The following is a 24,373-nucleotide window of genomic DNA, read 5'->3' on the forward strand; positions in this document are numbered from 1 at the left end:
ATAATGATAGAGATAATACTAGCATACAAAACTCTTTCCTTCCAGAAACAAAGAATACACTCACTCAATCTACTCAAGCATCTAGCATCATCATCGGCGTAAAGAATTTGTGTGTTAAGTTGAGGAAACAATGCGACTAGCTAGAAGCTTTTAAGCTAAGCAGCACCCTAGCACTCTTATCCTACCTAATCTGCTACCCAAGAATGGGAGGACCCTGGGACTCGAAAAAACCGAGGTCCGAACTTTGCGTTGTAAATAAATGTCTTAAGCTTTATCTTGTGATGTCGAGGCGGTTGATTGTTAGGGAGTGAGTGACAGGAGGCACAAAGAAGTGTCAAGGTCATATGTTTGCGGCTGTCTTTGTAGGTGCGCGGTGTTGTCGTTGTGTATGCACCTTGCGAGCGGGTAAGACGGATGCAGTTCAATCGATTGGCAGATTGTGGTATGACCTTATCATTCAATCCAGCTAGGTTTGGTCCAGTCACGACGAGGCGAGCGACTTCAAGTGACATGCTGTGACACACAAACAGGCAGTGTAGAAACGCCTTCAACACCAGAACAGAATCACAGAGCACAGGGATGGGGTTTATAAGTACTGTATCACGGCATGTCATCGTACCACTTGTCACCTCACTCCAGGTCGAACACACGTACACGACACTCAAAGGCAACACAACCAAGTCACGAAGGCAGTCGGGAGAGCAAGATATGAGTGAAGGAGGCGGTTGTATTTATTTCGATCGCTCGCCATATAACTTGCAAATCTTTTTTTCAGGAATATGATCCCGAATATTCACACGCAAGCTTTTTGAGTCGAGCGGTCGACAAGAGTCACACGTAAGATGATGACTCGACCGGGACAAAGCAGCCAGTTCGGAGCTAATCGCCCACATCCCAGCAAGTAGCAGACAGAAACACACAACCCTTTCCAGTGTAACTCCTCATAACATGGATATGGAAGACACACACTAGCAAAGCTTAAGCGACGCCCGCTCGCAAAAAACAGAGGATATCCCCGAAATGATGATGCTTTGTGCCAAAAACAAAACCGAGCCAGCCTTCCCCATGAATAGTAGAGACGAGAGAAAAGAGACACGCTGATATCTTTTCACACACCGAGCCAGATCCGAGAGATGCAAAGTTTCCCCGTTGCAAGAAATAAATCCCAAAATCAACAAGAAGAAAGAAAAGCAAAGGCGGGGCTAAGCCGTAGCACAGCGCCTACCATCCCTTCATGATACAGGCGGAAAGAAAATCCGGAACATAGGAGAACCAAGAAAAAAAAAAAAAAATAAAACAACACAGAAATTTCCCGAAATACTTTCAGACCAACTCCTCATTCCCGTACACCCCGGAAATTCCAGCTTTCAAGTTGAGATTCCGCGCGACACCAAAACGACAAAGGAGGTCTTTGCCTGCCTGCCTGCCTGCCTGCTCCCAAAAAAAGATTTGCCCATGTAGCCCCCAGAAATTCGAGAACACCCAAGGTTGCAAAAGCCTCCCGCCCACATAGCGCAACCTGCTAAAAACCCATCGAAAGTCGCTCTATATGTCGATATCTTTTTCTTTGATGAATTCATGGACCCGTTGAACCGTTATGACTTTTTATCATGTGACTGAAGTCGCCGCTTCTTAGTGACGATGACGAAACACCAAAACCCCGTGTGTATGGTATCGAAAAAATAAACGAGAAAATAAGACAAAAGTCGCCGAGGCGAGGAAAAAGCCGAGAACTCCGTCGTGAGACACCGATGCAAGTTGTTGTGTGTGATATGATTAGTAGTTTGGTGGATGCACGACCACCTTGGTAACACCCGTTTCGTGGGAAAAAAAAATCAAAGCAGCCCCATCTTTCGAAGCCATAGACACCACCACGCTTTTTTGGGTATTCGAAAACAAGAGGTACCGATGAATCTTCGTTTTTTTGCGCCGTCCGAAAATGTCAAGAACTTTCGCTTCAGGAAGGGAAAGGAGCTTATGTCGATTAAAGGATGTTTGTACAGGTTGGGTATCGGAAAAAAGGTTGCCGAAAAGGTCGAAGATCCAGTGGGAAATTGGGTTGTCGCCCCCTGCCTGCCGGGAAAATGAGAAGATCATCGTAGTGCCTGCCTGCTTAAAAGTTGTTGAGAAAACGTCGGTGGTACCCGCCAAGATGAGCCTCTGCAGTGAGCATGCGAAATGAGGCAGTACGTGTACAGTCCATATTGCAACGGCGACGACGGTCTAGGTCGGCCTAGTCTCGTCTACGTCACGAAGCGAGACATCAGTCGCCTACCAACGTGGCCGAGCGCCCATAAGGGACTGCGGCTGCTGCATCCGAGCGGGCGATACCGAGGGAGGTGGGCTGGTCATGGTGATACCAGTAGCAGGGTTGATAATGGGGATGGCATTACGGCCGCGGGTGGCAGAGGGCTGATGAAGCTTGAGGGTCGCCTGTTGACTTTGGTAGACCGGAGGAAGATAGGGAGAGTTGAGCGAGAAGCCTGGGGCGATGGTGGTGGGCTGCTGCGTAGGAGAGCTTTGCGGCGAGTTGCTTGCCAAGGAGGAACGCTCAGAGGAAGCGCTGTGGATGGAGACCAACTTGAGGAGGGAAGGCGGGTTAGTGCCAGCGACTTGAAGAGGGAGCAGGCCAATGGTCCAGTTCGTCTAGTGAACTACTCACATCATCATCGGTCAAAAGGCCGGGGCAGAACTCCATGTCGTCCTCGAGATCAAAAGAGCGGCCAGCTTCGTACTTTGTGCGGTACGAGGTCACGGACACAGACTCGGACAAGTCCTTCATACTCCGGACACCACGAAACTGCTTATGCGTATTTTGGGAAACAGACAGCCGGGGAGCTCTCCTGTTACGCCCACCATGGTGAGCGTGGGATACTGCAGGAGCAGCGGCGGCTGTAGGCTGCTGGTGGGCGTAGGAGTGATAGTACGAAGACATTATGAGTGGCGGTCAGGGAGTGCGATGTTGAAGACGAGCAAAATCGGTCCAGGAAGAGCCAAATCCAAGTGCGGGATCGGAGAATGGGTGATGTGATGGTTGTGGTTGTGCGTGTGTGCGTTGTGTGGTTTTGATTTGGCCAAGCCGGGAGTTGTGCGGTATTAAACCCAGGTATTGTGAGACAGCAACAATGGAACCAAAACCAAGGCTGTTGCAGTGGAGCGATCAAAGACTGTCGAGGGAATGTTCGAAACTTGAAGTGGGCGCAGGCAAAAAGTCGGGCAAAAGTCGAGGAAAGGGTGCAGAGAAGATGTTGTCGTTTTTTTGTGTGGTTGTTGGGTGTGGTCGCTTGCAAATGTGCAGAAGATCGAGGGTGAGGGTTGGACGTGGTTTGACGGGGACGAGGCGGGTGAAGAAGTAGGGAAGAGGCGAAGGGAGGAGGGACGAAATGGAAGAGCAATCGGAACAGGCGACGTGCGCTGGACACCAGCGCTGTGCGAGTGGGTCTCCCAGGGGGCCCCAGATGGATCTGTCCAATTCGCCCACTTCGTCCCACCACAACCCGGCCCACTCTGGCTGCCGCTGCCAGCTGTGACTGGCCCGACAGATGGGGTTTCTCGACGGGGTCGCCAATGGGATGATGGGGTGCCAATGTGGGGGGGTGCACACTGGGCTGGAACTGGGACGCTACTAGCGCACCGGGGTCTCAGGCATTGGACGGAACCAGTCTGGATGACAGGCAATGGCCTGGGCTCCTCTCGCCAGAGGCGCCGCCCGGTCGACGAATGGGAACGGCGTGAATGTGCTGAATGCCTGCTGAATGGCACAGATGGTTGAAATGGCTGATGAAAAACCGCACAGGCCATGCCTCTTGTGACCCTGTTCCATCTCCGCTCGCAGAACGGGGTGGCGAGACACTAGCATGCAGAAAAGCGGGTCTTTGTTGCGTACCATTGGGCGCCATATTGCGAGTCCGCTTTCGGCTTGGTCACACTGTCCTGCTGGTGTGCAATTTCGATTTTGGATGGCGTTGCCTTGTGTGCGCCAAGAACTCCCAAGGTTCACACTCAACCCCACCTGAGTAGCCACACTGCACCCAGTGCCGCAAACTGTCCCGTCCTGTCCTCAGCAACTGCACTGCAAGTGAAGTCACTTGGTTGAACCACCCACTGCGACACAGCAGCCTGCCCTGCCAACCTGCCTGCTACTCACGACTCTCACAAAAACGTCCCTCAAACGGCAAAACTAAAATCGCCAAAATGTTCGTCATAACCTATCAGGATACCTATGACGAGAATGGTTCGCCCGAATCGCGTTCCTTCTTGTCCATCTCATTGTCTGGTTCGATAGTCCGTCCGTCATCGTTCAGAACTTCACGACTATGTGCCAGCAAAACCCCTGGACTGGCTGATACCATGAGTACTACTATGGTGAGATGGGTAAGTAAAACCCGTGGGCCAGGTCGCTGACCACACAGTGCTCTCGAAGCAATGGCTGCGGTGGTCCGTGCCAGGTACGTGACAAGGGGGTTTTACTTTAGCACGCAACCGCAGTAACTCTACCTACGACAATCGACGAAGCCGAGATTGACCCTGTCGGCCTGCGACTAGTATCTCGTGGTTAGTGCTAAGGTGACCACGTCCTGGATGCTGCACCTCGCTTTTCTTCCTATCCGCAACACCCGAAAAATTTTCCGGTCACGGTATTCAACAGTTACAGGTTTTCCTATCCTGTCCTCACAACGTGGCCCGGATCAACGTCCTGGGTTGGGAAGGGGAAAATGGGTTACGAGTTGATCTTGACTCGTCCCCTCGTCTCTTGTTTCCTCTCCCCTTTCAGTTCGCTTTGTGGTTGCGGGCCCGAGGAGCCCCGTGTTGTCCCAGCTGGAGCCGTAGGAGCCGCTAGGTCGGGTCATCGACGATGGCCCGAGGGCTTCCATTGGGGAACTGGCAGCAGGGCAAGACGACGCCGCTGTGCTTCAAAACCCTAGCGTCTCTGTCCTGGCTCCATTGGCAAGGGAGACGTAGCCGATCGATTCCGTTTGAGGCTAAGTACTTCGCGTGCCCAAATTTACTTGTGTTGAGATGATCACACTGTGAGCCACAGCTGACTGTCTTTATTTCCAGACGCTCTACGACCTGCCAAAGAATGAATGCCGGATTCCTACCCCATAATGCAAAACGGTTTGTTTTGGCAAATCGATCTGGTGAGGGTATCGTGGGCGGCTGTCTGCATACTCCTATGGCCTCTCAAAAACAACCAGAAGCGTAGAACCTGACACCCCTTCCGACCTTATTGGCTTTGGCCTCTCGTTTCCAGTGCCTTTCCGTATCGTTATTACACAGTGCCGCTTCGACAGCGTGTTGCAGACGGCGGTTGAGGGGTGCGTGGATGCATAATTTCTTAGGGCGAGGGCAGTGTGGCCTGCGCTATCACCTTTTGGCAGATTAGGCCGCCCCAGCCCTGTGGCGAGGTCACCCCGTCAGCGCGCTTTGACTGGTTGTGACAGCTCAGATTGGATTGGGTTGGATACCACCCACGCAAACTCCCAAGGCCTACGGAAAGTGTTGGAGTTCCCCTCTCGCCCCTCCACTGTCAGTTCTGACAGACGTCTTCTTGCCTGTATGTAATTCATGGCCGTTTATCATTGCGACTCTACAGTGTCTCGGAATACGCAAGTGATAGAGGCGTTGGTATGGTTTAACGTCAAACGTCCAGTCTTGCACTCTTGTTAGTCTATCCCCTGAATTGGGGCCGGCTCAGCCCGTCTTGTCGAGCTCCAATCACTGTAAGCTTCTTGCGTTGAAGGTATCAGAGTACCTACGTACCTTACTGACACCCTCGTATCCCACTTCACGGACGAGACGGCTAGGAACATGATGGCAGGCACGTCTAGATTGTAGTAGACTTGAGAGCGCTGCGATAATGACACTCGGAAAGGTTGTGATCCCGCTAATCCCGTTGACGAGATACTGTGTCGCAACTGGGAATAACTACCCCTATATGACGGCTTAGATGGTTGAAAACCCGCCCGGACCCTTCCATCATCATCATCAGCGAACCTGAGCGGCGGTCGAGGTGCAGAGACAGAAGGGACCACAACCGAGACTTTGTCTGGGACTCTGGGGGAGACAGGGGGGGTTTGGGGCCACAGCTTGCCACTGATTGGCGAAGATGACGCTGGTGTCTGAACCACCCGTTCCAACGAGACACCCGAAAGCAACCCCCCAAGCTTCCAGAAATTCAGTGACAGACATCGTGCCCTCCTAGTCTCACCTGCATATGCCGTAGCTTTATGTAGGAACCTAGGCATGGGGCTTATTCTTGTTGTCCCTTCATTGCTTGCCATGACTTTTCGTCTGGTTAGGTCGTTTATCTGCCGTAGAGTGTGTTGTATTGTCCTCATCGGCGACCTGCACGCGGACTGCATCTCTGAAATCACAACAGTACCGTAGGCGCCCCGGTTGAACTTGTGCCTCTTGTGTTCCGTGCCGCAGAAGGTTGCACAGGGCAGGACGGGGGGGAAAAGGCAACCATAGGCCATACCTAGACAGCTCTCCAAACTAAACTAACCTGCACGCCACCGGTGGTTGAACGGATGAACGACGAAAGTAAAGTGGAATTCATGGGGGTGTGCTCGGAGATTCACGATGAACGGGGTTCCCCACAAAGGGTCCAAGAGGCCTGACGGGACTACAGAGATGCGAACCAGCGACAAGTTACACACAAATCTAACGACAAGAAAGAGGTCATCCCCAAAACCAACGGTTAATTCGCCGCTTGAATCATGGCGAGCAATTGCCGGAATTGGGGTTTATTCACGTTGTGTTGATATCAACCAGTGCATAAGCCCCTTCCCCGCCAGACCGTCCCATCATGACGTTCGGGGCTAGGGTGGGGCGTGGACGGGTGACGAAAGGGGCAAACTCCCGTTATCCCGTCGTTCCTTTTTTTCCTTTGTGACGACAATCTACACTAGATTCTATCATTGTTGTTGATTTGCATCGCTTTTCCTCTGGTCGTCATGAAAGTGATGGACAGGAACTCGACAATCCCGTCTGTCAAATACACCGAGCTATACAACATTAAGTACATATAGCCTTCAGATATGATCCAGAGGAAGAATGGGGATCGTCAGCTTTTACTGTGAATTGAAGATCCGGAACAAATCAGCGACATGTCGAAATCACAGACCATTTCGCTGAAAGTGCCATCACACGCTATCACTCGGCTCAACTCGTTCATCTCGGTGACGGTACCTTTTTGCTCGAGACGGGAAGAAGGGGGGGGGAGGGGGAGGGGCACTTTGGTCGGACATGCTGGTACATACTGTAGTGTATATGCCGATGGCGGGACCCTGTTGTTCCCCTTGAAACCCGAGTGGAGGACGATTCTTGTCGTCGATGAAGGTCATTTCGGTGCATCCCAATTCACCGTCACAAATGTTTATCTTATCGCCGTCGTGCCGTCAAGCACCTAGGGAATGAGAAATGAGAACCAAACAAATCACGGGCCCGGACATTGCAGCGAAGCGATCTCACCTACAGTACGTACCTCATTCAAACCCACTTTGTTAAAGTGCTTGCATACACGACAGTAACGACGACGCATCGGTTCGTTCGATTCGAGCATTTACTACTTCCAGGCCGACGCAGATCATAAGATTCATACATACACCATGTCGCATATCGAATTAATGGGTATGGTTGCACACTCATTTGAAGGCTGGTTGATGCATCCTTTAAGACCTGTGCAGCAGTATCGTCCTCGGTGGCAGCGGAAGCCAAGGCAAAGACATTTTATGAAAGCACACGCCCAGAACGTGTAAACCGAAAACGAGGAGGGTGTCACGGTGTTGCCGCTGCGGCTTGTCCTCCTAGCGGGCATCTCTTGGTGTGCTCAGGTCCCAAAATGCACCCCCACCGTTCCGTCCACGACACCATCTCACTCCATCTTGCCTGCAGTGTAGTGAGTGGCCTCAACAACTTGAAGTTCCCTCCCGAATCCCCACACTGTGTCATTGTTCTGACTCGGCAGCCATTTCAATTCATCGCATCTCCAAGTTTACATTTCATACCATTGTTCACATACTATTTTCAAGCTTGGGCCATCCACCCGCCATCGGGTTTTTCAAATAACCGTGATATCAAATCTCGCTGTACAAATTGTGCGGAGATGGACCCCAGCTTTGGGGGACACCTATGTACACTGTGTGGTACTGCGTACAACTCAATTTGAAGTGGCCAGCGACGGTGACAAACCCAATGTCATAGAAGCACTGTGTGCGTGTGCGTAGTACACACACAGTACACTAGTAAGTCCCCCCATCCCATCCATCCCCAGTCTGGAAAGGCTTCATGTATACCCTATTTCTGATAATCGGGCTGTTTTGGCACTGCCTACTTCACCGCTACTCTTTTCTTGTTCCTCGCTCTTTCTTGTTACGTGCTAGGGACGGGAAGTGGAAGCGAAGGTTCTCCCATTGGAGATTGGTGTCGGTCGCTTGAAGCTTCGAACTGAGGCGACGACTGACGAGACGAGACGACATGGCATGATTGTCATGGATGGAAATCGGATGCTTGCCGAACAGACGGCATTCGCTCGAGGGAAAAGAATAGCGATACCCGATGGCCGATGCTGCTTGTCGGTACGTCGTAGGTAGCGTCAAAGCGTCCAAAGCGATCTCGACGACCGACATCAATCAGTCCAAAACCCCAATGCACCACCCCTTGCTTCTCCGTCCTTACATGTACCCAAGTAGGTATCCCCGGCGGCGGCGAGCGGCGGGAGGGACGGGAGTGGACGAAATCTGGGGAAACCGACTCGACATGGACGTTCCGACGCAACGCCCGGGCCTCGCGTTCGATTTGATATCTTTTCCTAATTCCCCATCCATAAAAAAAGGTTCAGGCTAACACCTACATATTGGGCTTGTCTGATTTGTCCAGTCTGAAGTCGCCAACGACTCAAATGGTCACGTTGACACGGGGACACATGACTTGACTGCCGACTCCCGACTACAACTCAGTGCCGCCGGCCCGGGTTTACACACATTGCATGCAAGCCATGCTCAAGCCCAGACAATCATGAGACAGCCAGAGAAGCTGCCACGAAGTCGTCAAGGTTCTTCAACTCCAACTCCAACTCCAACTCCAACTCCAACTCCAACTTCAACAACGACAACAACAGCAATCACCCAGCCAAGCAAAACCTGACAACGAAAGGAAGACTGGTTCCAGACTTCATACACCTCCACGAATCTGCGCCGCTCCCTCTGAGCCTCTGGATATCCCCGAATGGTCGACAAGATAGATAAGAGATGATGAGCTGAGACAACTCGGGTATCAGACCGTCTTCATGTATGCTCCATGTCAGGCCATATGCGTTGTCAAGATATTATTAGACGAGGTTGCTGCTAGATAGATAGGCACCGCACACTACGTAGGAGTTTATCTTCCATCCCAATCCTTTGTCTGTCCCCGGCCGGCTTAGTTGTCTCACCAAGACATAAAGACTTGGTTTTTTTTTTTGGTTTTTTTTTTAGCTTTGTCGTCGGCATGTCATTCTCTCCATCATCCCCCGTGGGCCACGGAATGGCCCTGGGATAGGGAAGTACATACATATGTACGTCGATATAATTTTAGTATCATTTGTTTCTGTTTCTCCCCTCTTGACCTACCACCTCAAACCCTTTCATATCAGATTCCTTCCACATATGCAGAATCAACCGTCTGCAATTCACTTTTTCCCAACTTTTGGACCATTTATACCCCAAAATTGAAATCGTCAACTTATGTACTGCGTACACCTCACTTTCATTCTGGATCCGGATTCAGTCCCTCGCTCGCTTCGTTGGGTCAATCTAGTGCATCACGATCATCAAAAAACCCCGCTACCCGGTCCTTGTCTAAACCTTACTTACGTACCTGGGCCGGGCCCGCAGTGCCATTTTCCCATCTCCGATCTCATTTCCGTAAATTTGGTTTCTTTTTCTTTTTTTCTTGGGGAAAGTCGCTCGCAATCTAGAAATCTATTGATTTCTGGGAGGGATCCCGAAAGAGAGATTTGCAAAGTAGAAAAACCGGAGAAAACTTCCTCATTGGGTTGTTTGTTGGTACTTATTGTAGTGTAGAGAGGGCTTGTAGCTACTTCCTTTTGATTCACTTACACCAGCAGCAGCAGCATCCGTCGTGACAACAACAACATCGATACGCCCGGCGCCCGGCCAGCATGGCATCATGGCGTCTGTCGTCAACATAGCATGCTACTTTTACGGTACATTTACACTACACTATAGCAGACATCGATGCACGCGGCGGCCTGCCTACCTGCCTGCGTGACTTTCAAGAGGTTTTAAAAGCGCTTGCATATCTCATCTTGAACTTCTCGGTACTACTGCTTGAATCTTTCTGCCCTTGTGTCTCTGTTGAAGTGCTCAAACTACATGCCGTATTCCGTTTCTCTTTTTTCGTTCTCGTCTCGTCTCATCTCGTCGTGTTGTCGGCTTCCAGCTTCTTTCCGGGAAGCGACGAAATGGAGCCTCAATTCACGCAATATGTATACAGTATAACCGCTGTGGAGAAAATCCAAGCGCGGGCGGACCGCGGCGGCGGCTACTTATGCTTGTCTTGTTTCTGCTGCACTGTACGCCTGTGTAGTGTAATACTGTACTGTACTGTACCGTTCCGTTGTTTTTGTTAATACAAAGTGTACAATTGTGGAGGATGCGAGATTTTCATGTTTTCACAATATGTAATTCGGAAACGTTTTGTGGAAGTCTGGGCCGTTCGCTGCGGGTCTGCGGCGGGCTGCGCCCAGACGAAAACCGGTTTTCTGATGCTTTTCATTTCCCAGTTCCTGGCGAACAACAAGTCGAAGGTTCTCTGGCACCAAACGTTCGGCCAATGCGGCTTTTTATGATTCGCTCATGTATGATGGGCCTCTCCAGTTGGCTTCTCTGGCGTTTCTAAAATTGTTCTTTCCAAATATCATTGGGTACACGTGTAAAATTCTGCGAATGGACGAGGATCCGTCATGTTAGCTGCCGGTCTCCCCCCGCGGCCGATGATAAGGACGAGACCGGACAGGCGGGGCGGAGCGGATCGGTTCCCTCCACTTCCCCATGCCTCCCGCAGTGTTCCGGCAATGTGCCATGCGGATGCGGATGTTGCGGCCTCCGGGATGCCGGTATTCAGGTTCCGGAACGGCCCTATGAGGCCACGGCATCCCGAGCCCCGATGTTGCGGTACTGCACTGTGCGGGATCGCCGGTGCGGAGTTCAAGCTGGAAGGCTGAAATGCCCATCCGCCGTCTGGTCATTCAGTATATGCCTGTCTTTACCGTGATGAAGGTGTACTCCCGTCCGGGGATACACGAGTTTCTTATCATTGCGATTCAAAGACCACGTTGCTTTCGGCACATAAGGCCCTTCATCGAAGCCACCTTATGCGTACGCAGAACATTAAGCTATATTTAGAGGATGGCACTTCCCTTCAAGTCCCAAGAAACCTAATGGACAAAGATGAATTTGTCGTCTTCCCGCATGCTGATCCTCTTCGCCGTATCTGCCTTCGGGCTCCCCGAATTATCTGCAGCTTGCCCTATACTGCATGCCGATACAGGCTGGTCTGGCCGCGGTACTAGATGGAGGGCTTCCGAGTTGATCCGCTACCGAGTCTACCCGTGTGCCAAAGAGTCTCGGAGCGCGAGATGTGTGCCCAAGTGTTCTGTAGGAACTTCCCCAAGATGTGACACTCGAATGCTTCGGCAATAACCGACCGAACCATTCCAATAGAAGGTAATCCCCCCATTCGTCCGTAGGTAGCATTATGGAAACTGGATGAAGATGGGAGCAACAAGGACGTGTGCCGGACGTCTTCTTTCTGGAATTGTCTTCTTGTAGCTTGGGGGCATTTGGTTACCAAGAGAGATCGTGTTTCCTCACTCGCCCCGGAGATCCGGTTACGCCGATGGCCTGGGAGGAGTACGAGATGCTGGATCTCTGTGAGACCCTGAGACGAACCATGAAACTCAAGCTTCTCCTCGATGGATGAGTAGGGTGGTATGAGCAGCTAGTTTCGGTCGGCCCGCCTCTGCCGTCCGTTACTTCAGCCCTAGAGCCCGCAATGATGCCTCTCCAGTCCCCGAACCGGAGGCTAGCTTGGATCGGATCGGAAGCTAGTGTAGAGGATGGATGATCGGATGGGTCCGCGGGTCCCGAAAAGCACCTCTCCTAGTTTTGCATATCATATGCTTAAGGTTATGCAATGCACTGCGGATACTCAAGAAGTGTCAGCTCAGAGATGCTCAGCAAATGCAAACGTCAGGTATCTTTCCGATCATCTCTTCTCCTCTGTCATCAGAAGTCGCATTCGAGGGAGTCCACTACTCTGACGCTGACAGTGTGAGAGAATTGCCCATCCTTTTGCTCATTGTAGGGCTGTGTTGACCAGGTCATGGCACCTGAGAGGTATGACGTCGGTGTCTACAAAGTTGACAGGGACAGATTGTCGTGAACAGACAAGTCTGGCGTTGAAGGGGTTAGTTGCTCTTGGAACATATGTTGGTGATGGAGTTCCAGCGACCTGAATCAAACAGTCTCCAGACATGACTCCTCTGAATATCGTCACTCCAGCACTTATTGACCAAGGTTCAACAAGTCGAACTTGGCTTGATGTTATTGCTGGTGGATAGGGGGACTATCACCGCAGCGTGGATATGGATCCACTTTTGTCTCTGCTTGGAACAGGAACAACGTCAGAGCTTTCGGTTGATGTATTCCTGAGAATGGATGAACGTGTGGATGCGCGATTGATTGGAATCTTGATGCCATCGGTTGGCCAAAGGATTGAGGTATCAATGTGAGCTTCTCGCGAGGGTACAGAGCAGTGTTTGGAAAGGCAATCTCTTGGGGGAGGAGCAACAAAGACAAGAAAAGCTATCTGATAGCTTTCTGCTCGCAAAAGAATATGCAAATCATTTGAAATCGCATTTCCAGTCATGTCACACCATGATCCCTTTGTCCCTGACGAAGCGGGATTTGCACGTGTAAGTAAAGAATGGGGCTCCCTCCAGTACTGGCAGAGGTTCAGTGCTGGTCGTTCTTGTTGCAAACATCGCCATCATCCGTTGTCCCGGAGGTGTAATGACGTCATGGCAGCCCGCGAGCTGCCATCTCTGTACCTGCTTCAAGGCAGCTACTACCGAGTGCCCCTCCTCATTCTTTGATCAGACAGCCATTACTTTCTTTAATAAGAGCTTCCCTTCGTGCCTCTCTCGCTATCTCAGCCTATCTTCTTTCTACTATCAGCCACCCTCCATTACCATCCACACCAACCAATCGAAGGAACCCAATTCCCCCACTCAACTTACACACAACCAACTTGAACACAAACAACAACAAAAAGAACAACCACAAACCACTTTCAAAATGTTCGCCCGCATCTCCACCGCTTCCGCTCTCACTGCCCGTCAGACCCTCGTCGCCGCTTCCGCGCGGAGGACCATTGCTTCTACCGCCAGCCTGAAGCTCAAGGAGTCATCTAACAGTATGTTCCCCCCTCCCTTCCTATCACAAACAAACCTTACCCCCTAATTATGTATCCCACATATATACTAACCCTTATATTTCCAACAACAACAGCCGACCCCGACCCCCAAGCCTACGAGAAGCACAAGCAGGAATCCCTCAAGAAGCAGAAGGAGGGCAAGGGTCAATGGAAGCCCGAGCTTGCCTCCAACAGCGAGGAGAACGTCAAGGCCGACCGCCTGTCGGACGCCGAGTTTGCCGAGGCCAGCAAGCGCGAGCTGGAGAAGCATACCAAGAACTGAAGGAGGAGGGCCCAGTCAAAAGGGAACTGAATTTTCTTTCGAAAGCATGAGTAGGAAGGAGCATGATGAGCTCATGAGGTTTTCTTTTTCGGTTTAATTTCTTAATTTTTTTTCTTTTTGTCCTTTGTTAGTTGCGAAGCAACTCTTGCATTTCCAGCCATCAATGGGAGGATGATGAGAGGATAACACTACAATTGCATTACGGTAGTGTTTGGGATGAGGATCATTCAGGGAGATAGACACTGGCCATCTTTGCATGCGTGGAGATAATGGTTCATGTGTTATCGAATTGAAGAGGATGTAAAACAACATCATTGTTCAAGGAATATTTGTGAATGAGTGAATGTGCGGAGACGACATCAAGGATCAGGTCCGAGGGGACTGCATGTCAACATTTTACCGAGACTTGATGCGTCAGAGATTGCCGTACGAGTTTTATACCTGCAGGCATGCTGCCCAATATGATCATACAATGTACAATATGATCATACAATGTACAATGAAGCAAAGAGAAGAGGTAACCAGCAACCAACAACAGAAGCAACCGTGATACTAGCTGAACAATGATTGCTATCGACTTTTAATTCTTCCCTTCTCATCCTCGGACAAGAACATCGGCTCACCAAAAGAACCCCCATTCATTCATAAACAAACCCAAGACTCGAATAACAAATAGTAAACAGCATCTCTCATCATTCCTCGATCCATCTAATCCTCAAGCACTTTACACAATCTTACCTTTGTTTACAAGACAACAAACGCTTACTGGGTATCATAGTCCCGAATTGCCCAAGTGAATTTTCCCACATGCAGCCCCTCTCACATATCTCATCCTCGTTCGCTTCACGAACCCCTAGGCCTACCCCTTCCTCGCCCCCTTCCCCTGATCCCACCTCTGCCCCTAGACACAACCCCAACTCCACCTCCTCGCCCCCTACTCGCAAAGCTCTGGCGAACACTCTCCTTCCTAGCCGGAATATCCTCGTCATCCGAGTCCGAGTCCGAGCTCGGCTCGTCTTCGGAGCCCGTACCACTTGCCACGCTTCCACTCCGCTCTGACTCAGACCTCTGAGAAGGTGAACGGGATCCCGAGTAGCTGCCGCCATAATCAGACTCTTCATCTTCAGTGTCCATGAGCCTGACGACGGTAGGGCCTGCGGGCTTAGGTGGAGGAGGTGGCGGTGAAGGCGATCGAACAGGTGATGGTGAAGGAGAGGGAGAGATGCGGGTGGCAGATGGCGCGGCGGCAGTGGAAGGCGCGCGATTTGGGGGTTCGGGCGAGGCGCTGACACTCGGACTGCGTTCTGGGGACTTGTTAGGTGAAGCCTCGTCACGAGGAGGACTGATGCGGACGGATGCCTGGGATGCGGAGCGTCGAGCTGGTGGTTCTGGAGACTTCTTGTTCTCCATCTCCTTTTCAGGCTCGGCCTCCGGCTCAGACTCGGAGTGATGAGATTCCTCTTCGGCAGGCTGCACAGTGTGGCGGGTCGCTGACGTGGTCCTGGTCCTGGTCATCCTGGGCGATTCACGAACAGGAAGGGAGGTCTGCTTCTCAGCATCCCGTGCCACCCTTCCAGAACCCGCAGGAGAGGCACTCTTCTCGACCGAGTCAACTGGCTTGGCGATGACCTTTCCAGGCGTTCCTCCGGTGCTCTTACGCTCGCCGATCTTGAATTTCTTGCCCTTGAGTTTCATGCGCTCAGCCAAAGACAGCATAGGTGCCTTGGTAGTGACCTCAACCACGACCTTCTTCACGCCATTCTTGGGTGGGCGGCCTCTCCTCTTAGGAGCTTGAGGAACACCGGCATCGCGCTCGACGACCTCGCCGTCCGCGTCAAATCCATCAAGCTCTTGGGCAAGTTGAGCATCAATATCCTCATCATCATTTTCTTCACCAGATTTATGACTACTGTCCGCGGGTTCCTTTGCTGCCAGTGATGCGCGTGGGGGACGCCCGCGTCTCCGAGTGGGTTCTGGTGCCTCGTGCGATTCCTCATCTTCAGTGTGGTGAGCTTCAGATTTCCGTGGCCGACCGGGAGGACGTCCTCGCTTCTTATGCGGCCCACGTAGCTTTGATGGCCCAGTTGAACCAGCAGCGGCACGAGCCGATCCGGGTTCCTGAGAGGCTTCATTGCTACGGTTACCGCCGGCGCCGGTAATGGCAAGAACGGCGGCAGAAGCAAGATCCAGGGGATCCTTAGGACCAGTCGGTCCTTCGATACTCTGCACGACACTGGCTGGTGCTGCAGCTGCCCGGTATTCAGGTCTCTGCGAGCGAGGGATGAGAATGTCATTGAATTCTTCTTCGTTATCCTCATCAACTCTATAAGATACCTTGGGCCTCGCATGTCGAAGGGTGGGTACGTTGGGCGAGTACATGCGGGCTTGACGAGACTCCTCAGCTGCCTCATCTGCAGATTGGGCGTTTGCAGGTTGCGAGGCGCCAGCCTGGGCAGATCCATCTCTAATATCACCGCCAACATCCGTCATCGTCTGATCAAAGAGCGCCGGGTCCATGTTCTCGAGAGCGTCGTCTTGACCGTCCCGCGTGGGTGGGGGCTGGGAGGTCTTGTCAAGCTTGGGCTTCTTCCGATGGTGAGACCGAGGTGCAGCAAAATCAGGATCGTCATCTTCGGCGTGGCGGGCCCTACGCTTAGCCAACCGAAGCTGCTTTTTCAAATACTCAGACATCAATTCCGGTTCTTCGTCAACAACATAATTTTCGGCCGTAGGTCTCTGATAAGGGTCGAACAGGATCTTGTCCGGACTATCGTCATCCTGCTGGTAATAACCCATACCAAGCATGCGCTCCTGGCCGAACATGGACGGATCAGGATAAGCGGACTGATCGTGATCCTCGGGAGCAACAGACATATCTGCAACCTCGGCGGGACCTGCTGGTTGGACGACGTTGGGCTGGTCGGCAGATGCACCAGTCATTTCAACATCCGGTCTCTCCTGGTCCTCACCCAAGCCGTCGGCAATTGATTGTTGCAAAGCGTCATCCAGGTTTTCAGCTCCCGTTGCCTGCTCACCGCTCGGTAGGGCAGGGACCTGGATGTGTACGTCTGCGTTCTTGGCCTTCTCGGCTTCGGCCTGTTGTTGTAGCTTTTGCAATCTCTTGCTCTGAACGTTGCGGCCATCGTCGCCGGACGTCTTGAGCCAATTGAGATTATGTACCTTGAAATCGACAAGTGTTTCCACACTCCGATCGTCAGCGATGGGGCGAGTATCGTGCCCAAGCAGCGTGTTCTTCGGATGATATGGGACATTGCCGTTTTTGAGCCTACGGCAAGCGCCGCAGTTGCAGATCTTGAGGCACCTAGGGCACTCCCATCTCTCATTTTGCAGGACTTCCTGGGGCATGAGATCGAACGCTCGGTAGAGAACACCGTAGCAATAGGCTTCTGAACATCCTGGGTTCGAACAGAACGCGAGCTTGTAGGTGTAGTCTTTGTGCTGGCACACATGGCAACGGTAAACATCGCCCTTCTTCTTTTTGCGACGTGGTTTCTTCTTAGGTTTCCCATTTTCGTCGACTTCTGGCTCCGAGTTTTCAGGCTCCGAAGGCTTATCGAGTTTGCTGATATCTTTCCATGGCCGTCTCCGAAGCTGCTCCTGGCAAATCTGCGCCACAGACTTCTTGCCCGACTTCCTTCTCGCCAACTCCAGTGGTAAGGGAGACGTGTCGTAGTCGACATAGCCATCGTTCTTGATGATCAGAGCGCGCCACTCTTCATAACGATCCACCAGGTCAGACCACTTCCACTGCTCGGCCCAAGTGAGGTTGGAAACACAAAGGCATGAACGTCCCATGGCGTAGCACTCCATGCAGATATCGTAGGTGTCTTCATCTCCAGTAACCAGGGTGCGAACGCAGTGCTTGCAAGTGAGGAAGCGATTGAAGATGTTGGCTCTGCAGTACGAGCAGGTAATGCAGGAGTCAAACTCAATGTACTCAATTTCCTTTTCCTTTGTGGCAAACATCTCATCCACCAAAATCTCGGTGAACAGGCGGAAAAGGGCCTTGAAGTCTTTGGCGATTTGTGTCATGCGGAAAGAGTTCTTCATCAGATCCTGACCAAAGCCGAGCAGCCCGATGTCGGCATTCTGCTCCATCTCAATCATTTGGTTGTAATACTTTTGTAGCGTGAAGTAGATGATGGCTTTGTTCTTGTACTGTTCGTCACGGCAGACGAGCCTTGCCTTGGGAAGGGCTTCGTGCAAGGCCATCTCCAGGGTTTCCGCCGTGGTCCTGTTCCACGCAACCTTGATGGTGCGAGTGCCGCGATTCCAGACCTGGTGGGGAGCCAAAGGAGGGACAAGAACAAAATCGCCCACCTTCTGCTCCACTATATAAACGGGGAAATTTGCCTTCTTCCAAGCGTTGATTTGAGCAAAGTGCTTCTCAATTTCGATGTCGTGTCCCAGAATGGAGAGGAAGTATTCTCTGACAACCTCACGGTCCTTGGTCTCGGTCATGAACCAGATGGAGCTGCCAGGCTTCTCCCCGTTCTCGTCTCCGGACGCATCCACCATGATGTTCTGACCCAAGCTGGCGCACATTTCGCGATGGGCCGGGGTGTATGTGCCTTCGTGACCGACGTAGCACATCAAGTTCTGGGCGCGCATCTCTTCGGGGAGACTGCTCATCAGGTCACCGGCTGGTGCGCAGGACTTTTCCTCCACGTAGTCATAGTCATCGAAGCGCCTCGAAACCTTTTTGTCGAGGTTGTCGTTCATGTAAAAGAGGTTCGTCGGAATGATCTTCTGGAGGCGCTCGTGCCACTCGGGCGGGCAGTCGATATCCTTGAGGTAGAGACGTTGGCGGCGCTCATCGCGGAAGTTGCTCGGGGTCCACTGGTTCGTCAACTGCTTCATTGATCGGAGGTAATGGCCCATGGTCATTGGAATGTCGGTTTGTGCGACAATGTCGCGAACATTTTCCTCTGCAGAAGGTCAAGGTGGTTAGACTGCAGCATCGGTGAGACGAAATGACAGCATGATACTCACGTTTCTTGTTATAGGTGCCTTCGAGCCATTCTGCGCTGAATAGCGTCTTGGGTAGTCGATCGTTCCATTTCTCAATGACCAACGGTTTGCCACCGCGGATAACGTGAAGGTAGACGAGTCGCTCGAACTCTTGGGGACCGATGTTGCGGATCTGAGCTGCCGAGACGCGGAGGACCCAGTGGAAATTTGGCGTCTTCTCAACCAGGGCATGAAGATCGAGATCCGGCGGAATCGGGTCGAATTTGGCCTGGGGATGGGATGCGGCCGGCATCTTGGTGGTGGTGGCGGTGGGTGATGTTGGTGCTGGTGTGAGTCGGTTGTTGTAATGCGACGATGCTGCTATATTCTCGAAGGGGTTCGGAAGAGGTTCGTGCGAGGGACGTGATGATTACGCGATAGAGATGTTGTTAGAGAGGCGCGCAAAGCATTCAAGCTACATGATGCTCAAGTCGACATAACGAAGGGAGTGCAAGCTAGAGATGCCTGCATCGGCTGTGGTGATGGAAGGCAGCGGAACGAAACTGAAGGGCATGCAACTGTTGTGAGAACCTAAATGCGCAGTCGCCTTCAATGAATCTGGTGTTCGTTGCTGCAGAGAGGTGGTGATTAACATGAAATCGCCCTGTACTGGGGTGGGAACTGGAAGTTTACTGTCCGGCGCGGCAAAACCTAAGTCGACAAGGCCAATTGGTAATCCTTGTTGTCATGAATCCCTGCAGGGACGGGCGGGAGAACCGAACTAACTGAACTTGAAGCAGCGCGAATGCGGGAGGCTGAAGCTGCGGGGCTTCAGTTGTGACTGAGCTTTATCTGTTTGCAACTGAATGAGCCAATCAAAGTATAATTTACAGTTGTGGCTGGTGCCAGCACCTCAAATCAGATGGAGAACCAGGGATCTTATTGTGGCGCAAATAATTTGTGTAGATCAGAAGGCTGACAATAAGATCACGAAAACAATTCCCGAGGGCAGTTGAAGAGCAAGATTGTCACGTCTACTCGATTCTGGATTGAGTGTCAGAGGCATAACATTCTGGCTGGGTAGGGACCGAGACAAGAGGTACTTTCGCAAAGATTTTCTTTGGTTATTTTCCCCCCAAGTTCTGTCACTCAAGTTCCACGGTTAACTTCGGCATCTCTGTCAGTTGAGACATGTGAAGTTGCTCACTTACACAGTACCGCTAGCACTCACTAACACTTACACATATGATCTCAGACAGCCTCATTCTCACGACGGCCGCTTCGCCGGAAGGACACTTCGCCCATCATGTCCTCGCACCGTCTTTTGACCAGGCTTGTTCCCCGACAAACCTTCTCTCACACCACCACTCGTTTTTTCACCAAGCCATCCTGCTCATCACCACCTTGTCTCGGCATCCGGCCCTCCCGCCAGTCCAAGGCGCTCACCAAGCCACGCCTCCTCTCACTTGAAATTCTTCACAACTACCACACCACCAAGCCCCTCCTCTCCCAACCCGAAATCCCAACCACGCCCACGAGCGCCACCCTTCCTACCTCGGCCGTACCCTCCTCCGACCCTCCTCTGCCCGAGTACGTGCCCCCAACAACCGGTCTCCTCTCACGCCTCCCCCCCTCCTGGGTTCCCTACGCCGAGCTAGCACGTCTCGACAAGCCCACGGGTTCTTACTATCTCTTCTTCCCCTGCCTCTTCAGCACCTTGTTAGCAGCTCCCCTCGCGGGACCCGCCTCGCCGGTCTCTGTCGTCGGCACCTCGCTCCTCTTCATCTCGGGAGCCATCATCATGCGCGGCGCCGGCTGCGCCATCAATGACCTCTGGGACCGCAACCTCGATCCGCACGTGACGCGCACACGGCTGCGGCCCATCGCGCGGAGGGCCATCACGCCCTTCCAAGGCCTGGTATTCACCGGGTCGCAGCTTCTGGCCGGGTTGGCGGTTTTGCTGCAGTTCCCCTTTGAGTGCTTTTGGTACGCAACGCCGAGCCTGCTTTTTGTGGCGTCTTATCCGCTGGCGAAGCGGGTGACGTATTACCCGCAGTTTGTGCTGGGCTTGACGTTCTCGTGGGGAGCCATCATGGGCTTTCCCGCACTGGGGGTGGACTTGTTGGCGAACCAGGCGGCGTTGACGGCGGCGGGGTGCTTGTATACCAGCAACATTGCGTGGACGGTGTTGTATGATATGATTTATGCGCACATGGACATCAAGGATGATGCCAAGGCGGGCATCAAGAGCATTGCGCTCAAGCACGATAAGGAGACGAAGCAGGTGTTGACGGGCTTGGCTGTTGCGCAAATTGCGCTGCTCGCTGGGGCGGGCGCGGCGGTTGGTGCTGGACCGGCGTTCTTTATTGGAAGCTGTGGTGGCGCGGCCTTGACGCTGGGTTACATGATCAAGAAAGTTAACTTGAAGAGTGTCAAGGACTGCTGGTGGTGGTTTGTCAATGGCTGCTGGATTACCGGCGGTGTCATCAGCCTGGGATTGGCGGCTGACTATCTGCTCAAGTATTACGGCCAGGAGAAGCTTGAGAAGAAGCCGGAAGAGCTGGAGTCGGCCTGAAAATGGTAAATGTTTCTCTGTTCTTTTGGGATATCATCTTTGTAATTTCATGTACCATAACACCATATTTGTCATACTATTAGACACAGGCAGTCCCTGAACAATCTCCAGAACACCAAAAGGTATGAGAGATAGAGAGAAGGGACTTTTGGGGAAAGCACGATTTCTTTTGGCAATTAATGACCTGCTTTCTGTTGGATCATTACTACCATGAGAGTTCAGGTATCCCTTAAACCCAAAACCAAAATGCCGTTGTAAAAAAGCCTCGTAGACTCCGCATAATGAACCGTGCCTGTTTGCCTGCTCGAAGCAACGATACGCTTAAGAGCGGGGCTTCTCCTTCTTCTCCTTCCAGAGGGCGAGGAGACCGACACCAGAGACCTTGACGACCTTGAAGCGGACACCGGGAATATCACCCTTGGCCTTGCCCTTGCGACCGAAACCGGCGAGGAGAACCTCGTCGTTCTCGTCAACGAAGTTCAAGCAACCATCGTTGGGGACTAAAGGGGGATATGGGTTAGCGCATGTGCCACTTGAATGTGCTGGGGGTTCCAGCAGGATGATGTTTCATCATCGGATAACTTGGGAGTTGGAGAGGGATCGTCGTACCGAAAGCGGTGACCTTCTTGCCGTTCTTGATGAGCTGGACACGGACACACTTGCGGATAGCCTATGGTCGCAAATGTTAGCTTTATGTTCAAGTCGCAACTCGCTGTCGATGTCGGAAAAATCGGGTTGAATCGAGTTCATCGAAATCGGGATCGGGGTGTACGTACGGAGTTAGGCTGCTTGGCCTCAACGCCGACCTTCTCGAGCACAATGCCCTTAGCGTGGGAAGAACCACCGAAGGGGCTGTCATCATCGTCATGTTAGCCGAATGCCCTCCAACTCGGTTCGCCTTGTGTTGTTCGTGATCTCCCATCGCCCCATCATTCCCATCTCTTTCTCTTCATTTCGCCATCATCGTTGGCGGACGTTTCCATCTCCATCGCTATCGCTGTCGCCATCGCCATCGCCATCGTCGGGATTGATGCGTACCTGGACTTGAAGGCAGTGCCGAGAGCCCTCTTCTTGTAGTGAAGATCGGACCAACGCTGCTCGCGACGGTTGTTGCGCAGCTTGCGGGCCGCGTTAAGACCACGGGGCTTTCCTCCAGACATATTGGCTTTTGGTTGAAAATGTCAGTTTGGGGGACAGTTTCAAAGGAGGAGTCGGAAATCGAAATATCTCGACGTGGTGAAGGCGGGGGGGGCAGCAGGGAGGCACGTACCGACTTAGAGACGTGATCACGGACTCTGGGTACAGTTCGTAATCAGGAGGGTCAAAGGCACGGTTTGCTGGGAATTTTTTGGTTTTTCCGCAGTAGGGCGAGAAAACCCTAGGACTGCGTGCGATTGGGTGGCGAGCAAGTGGGGTCATTCGCCTCAGGCCACTGTCTGCTGATTGCATAAAAAGTGGAGCACTTGATGCATATCTGGCCAATAGTAGATGATGCGACTGATAAGCCCCTTTGATAAGCTAGCTACTCCGTCACTTCCCTTGTATGTTTGTACCGTCAAGGTTCCCCAAGCTCAACCAACCCCACGCAGACGCGACGCTCGTGTCACTGTTCGTCGCAGTTCATCCTTCTTGAAGCTGACCTACAGACATTCAGCAAGATCCCTTGTTGTGGAAAATGTAGCCATGTCCCAACTCGCCAAGGTAAAGTCCAAGGCGCGCGAGCCGCCATCGCTCTTCCTTCCTCCTTCGCCATCGGCCTCACATGCCTCGCTCTCTACAACAGCTGGCCCCGGCCAAGGCTACCCGTCGGGACCGGGACCAGCCTCCCCTCTCGGACCTGGCCGCGGTGGCGCATCTCTACTACCTTCACCGACCGTGAATGATACCCGACGAGGAAGTGTCGCCGCCAACGCAGCAACAACCACGACCGGTTCTACAACCCCGAATCCCGCAACAGCCCTCAATCTCTCCATGCCGTTGCACCTGCCTCGAGGCGAGTCTACGCGCACCACCGATAGGACGGATGCGCTCTGGGCTGAGATGCAAGCGACGCTGGAGGAGGTCGAGCTGTCAGCTAGCGGAGGCACGAGGGTGTTTGGACCGGATCACGAGCAGAAGCTGGCGGAGCTACGACAGGCACAGATTGCGCTGGCGCAGGCTTGGGCGAGGAGTGAAGCGGATGATGCTGTCGAGACACAGAACAATGGCGGTGCTGCCAGCGTCATAGGAGGCGGGCTAGCGAAAATCAAGTCGTCGGTTGCCGGAACGGAACACGGTGGTCATGGTGGGAAATCCGAGGCGGGTGGCACGACAGGAGGCGCTGAGGGCGGAGGACCAAAGAGCACCGGAGGCGCCGGCAGCACACGGCCCAGTAGTGCCGGAGGACCTGAGAAGCTCGGCGCGAAGCTCGAGCAGGAGACTGAGGCTGACATTCTACTCGCAAGGAAGAGACGTGAGGCCAATGATCGCTACTTTTCCAGAGTCAATCAGGGTGTCCTCGATGTTGTCGCCAAGTTGGAGGATGTTGCTGTTGCCATGCGCGCGGTTGAACAGGAGAGTAAGGATATCTGGGCAGACGGCGAAGACAACAGCAACTCGGGGAGTGTGAGGGCCAATGTTTAGTCGGCGGTACATGATCTCACATAGCATTTGGGGCTCGAAGGGGGCATTCTCATGGGTTTCGCATCATCATGGCTCGTTTGGCGTTTCTACGGCGTTGGAACACTCGAGCACTACCTTAGTATTACACACGTACCTAAGTTAGCCACGTATCTATCATAATGATAATTTGTCACGGCATAATATGAAGCTGACGCTTACCCACTCACATACTTTAAACAAATTCCATCACTCGATGCTCTCTCTGTTGCGTAAGCATGCATGGCTAGCTTATGACTGCCGAGGCTGGCGATGATGAGACGAAGCCGGGCAGTCTCCAAAAGGAGCTTGGCGCTAGGGACACCGGGACACACCCCACGTGTGGTGGATTTGACATCCTCGGGACCTTGCAACTTGGCATCCGCATTCCCACCATTCCCCAACTCCCCCACCGAAGTCTGAGT

At 52.5% G+C, this 24,373-nt stretch overlaps 8 protein-coding genes across 9 annotated transcripts; 3 read left to right on the top strand and 5 right to left on the bottom strand.

Annotated features, from left to right (window-relative positions):
* Positions 1–710: 710 nt before the first annotated feature.
* Positions 711–2,127, bottom strand: NCU01560 (hypothetical protein). The gene has a single exon (XM_951170.3). It carries the CDS (start codon positions 2,095–2,097, stop codon positions 1,777–1,779), a length of 321 nt encoding a protein of 106 aa, XP_956263.1. The 5' UTR covers positions 2,098–2,127; the 3' UTR covers positions 711–1,776.
* On the bottom strand, positions 1,927–3,326 carry NCU01559 (hypothetical protein). The gene is made up of 2 exons (XM_951169.3): positions 2,663–3,326; positions 1,927–2,580 (listed from the first exon to the last, which is right to left on the bottom strand). Exons 1-2 carry the CDS (start codon positions 2,933–2,935, stop codon positions 2,272–2,274), a joined length of 582 nt encoding a protein of 193 aa, XP_956262.3. The 5' UTR covers positions 2,936–3,326; the 3' UTR covers positions 1,927–2,271.
* An 894-nt stretch (positions 3,327–4,220) lies between these two features.
* Positions 4,221–4,874, bottom strand: NCU16567 (hypothetical protein; the record flags this gene model as incomplete). Its single annotated transcript, XM_011395400.1, has 3 exons — positions 4,221–4,360; positions 4,502–4,535; positions 4,725–4,874. 3 exons carry the CDS (start codon positions 4,872–4,874, stop codon positions 4,221–4,223), a joined length of 324 nt encoding a protein of 107 aa, XP_011393702.1.
* Positions 4,875–13,062: 8,188 nt separating this feature from the next.
* On the top strand, positions 13,063–14,291 carry NCU01555 (hypothetical protein). The gene is made up of 2 exons (XM_951165.3): positions 13,063–13,482; positions 13,578–14,291. Exons 1-2 carry the CDS (start codon positions 13,080–13,082, stop codon positions 13,763–13,765), a joined length of 591 nt encoding a protein of 196 aa, XP_956258.2. The 5' UTR covers positions 13,063–13,079; the 3' UTR covers positions 13,766–14,291.
* Positions 14,292–14,311: 20 nt separating this feature from the next.
* dmm-1 (DNA methylation modulator-1) lies at positions 14,312–19,411 on the bottom strand. Its single transcript, XM_951164.2, has 2 exons — positions 18,779–19,411; positions 14,312–18,714 (listed from the first exon to the last, which is right to left on the bottom strand). The coding sequence occupies exons 1-2, from the start codon at positions 19,047–19,049 to the stop codon at positions 14,609–14,611; spliced, it is 4,377 nt and encodes a 1,458-aa protein (XP_956257.1). The 5' UTR covers positions 19,050–19,411; the 3' UTR covers positions 14,312–14,608.
* A 294-nt stretch (positions 19,412–19,705) lies between these two features.
* On the top strand, positions 19,706–21,566 carry NCU01553 (para-hydroxybenzoate-polyprenyltransferase Coq2). Its single transcript, XM_951163.2, has 2 exons — positions 19,706–19,835; positions 19,992–21,566. Exon 2 carries the CDS (start codon positions 20,043–20,045, stop codon positions 21,309–21,311), a length of 1,269 nt encoding a protein of 422 aa, XP_956256.1. The 5' UTR covers positions 19,706–19,835; positions 19,992–20,042; the 3' UTR covers positions 21,312–21,566.
* On the bottom strand, positions 20,322–22,691 carry NCU01552. 2 transcript variants are annotated; one of them, XM_011395159.1, is made up of 5 exons: positions 22,582–22,691; positions 22,350–22,476; positions 22,088–22,163; positions 21,921–21,981; positions 20,322–21,811 (listed from the first exon to the last, which is right to left on the bottom strand). In XM_011395159.1, the coding sequence occupies exons 2-5, from the start codon at positions 22,469–22,471 to the stop codon at positions 21,633–21,635; spliced, it is 438 nt and encodes a 145-aa protein (XP_011393461.1). In that variant the 5' UTR covers positions 22,472–22,476; positions 22,582–22,691; the 3' UTR covers positions 20,322–21,632. The 2 variants fall into 2 exon arrangements, with proteins under 2 accessions (XP_011393461.1, XP_011393462.1); XM_011395160.1 differs by having other exon boundaries at positions 21,326–21,811; positions 22,350–22,604.
* A 113-nt stretch (positions 22,692–22,804) lies between these two features.
* On the top strand, positions 22,805–24,134 carry NCU01551 (hypothetical protein). The gene has a single exon (XM_951161.3). It carries the CDS (start codon positions 22,995–22,997, stop codon positions 23,931–23,933), a length of 939 nt encoding a protein of 312 aa, XP_956254.2. The 5' UTR covers positions 22,805–22,994; the 3' UTR covers positions 23,934–24,134.
* Positions 24,135–24,373: the final 239 nt, after the last annotated feature.

Source organism: Neurospora crassa, linkage group II (genome assembly GCF_000182925.2).
Source record: "Neurospora crassa OR74A linkage group II, whole genome shotgun sequence".
NCBI classification, from domain to species: domain Eukaryota; kingdom Fungi; phylum Ascomycota; class Sordariomycetes; order Sordariales; family Sordariaceae; genus Neurospora; species Neurospora crassa.

What these genes read in the sequence shown, in the direction of transcription:
- NCU01560 (XM_951170.3), bottom strand. Translation starts at nt 2,097, where the DNA reads ATGATCTTCTCATTTTCCCGGCAGGCAGGGGGCGACAACCCAATTTCC.
- NCU01559 (XM_951169.3), bottom strand. Translation starts at nt 2,935, where the DNA reads ATGTCTTCGTACTATCACTCCTACGCCCACCAGCAGCCTACAGCCGCC. An exon ending in GCCTTTTGACCGATGATGAT is followed by an intron (nt 2,581 to 2,662) that starts GTGAGTAGTTCA and finishes TCCCTCCTCAAG; the next exon opens with TTGGTCTCCATCCACAGCGC.
- dmm-1 (XM_951164.2), bottom strand. Translation starts at nt 19,049, where the DNA reads ATGCCGGCCGCATCCCATCCCCAGGCCAAATTCGACCCGATTCCGCCG. An exon ending in AGGCACCTATAACAAGAAAC is followed by an intron (nt 18,715 to 18,778) that starts GTGAGTATCATG and finishes GACCTTCTGCAG; the next exon opens with AGGAAAATGTTCGCGACATT.
- NCU01552 (XM_011395159.1), bottom strand. Translation starts at nt 22,471, where the DNA reads ATGTCTGGAGGAAAGCCCCGTGGTCTTAACGCGGCCCGCAAGCTGCGC. An exon ending in AGGCCAAGCAGCCTAACTCC is followed by an intron (nt 21,982 to 22,087) that starts GTACGTACACCC and finishes TTGCGACCATAG; the next exon opens with GCTATCCGCAAGTGTGTCCG. An exon ending in CAAGAAGGTCACCGCTTTCG is followed by an intron (nt 21,812 to 21,920) that starts GTACGACGATCC and finishes ATCCCCCTTTAG; the next exon opens with TCCCCAACGATGGTTGCTTG.
- NCU01551 (XM_951161.3), top strand. Translation starts at nt 22,995, where the DNA reads ATGTCCCAACTCGCCAAGGTAAAGTCCAAGGCGCGCGAGCCGCCATCG.
- NCU01555 (XM_951165.3), top strand. Translation starts at nt 13,080, where the DNA reads ATGACGTCATGGCAGCCCGCGAGCTGCCATCTCTGTACCTGCTTCAAG. An exon ending in GCTCAAGGAGTCATCTAACA is followed by an intron (nt 13,483 to 13,577) that starts GTATGTTCCCCC and finishes CAACAACAACAG; the next exon opens with CCGACCCCGACCCCCAAGCC.
- NCU01553 (XM_951163.2), top strand. Translation starts at nt 20,043, where the DNA reads ATGTCCTCGCACCGTCTTTTGACCAGGCTTGTTCCCCGACAAACCTTC.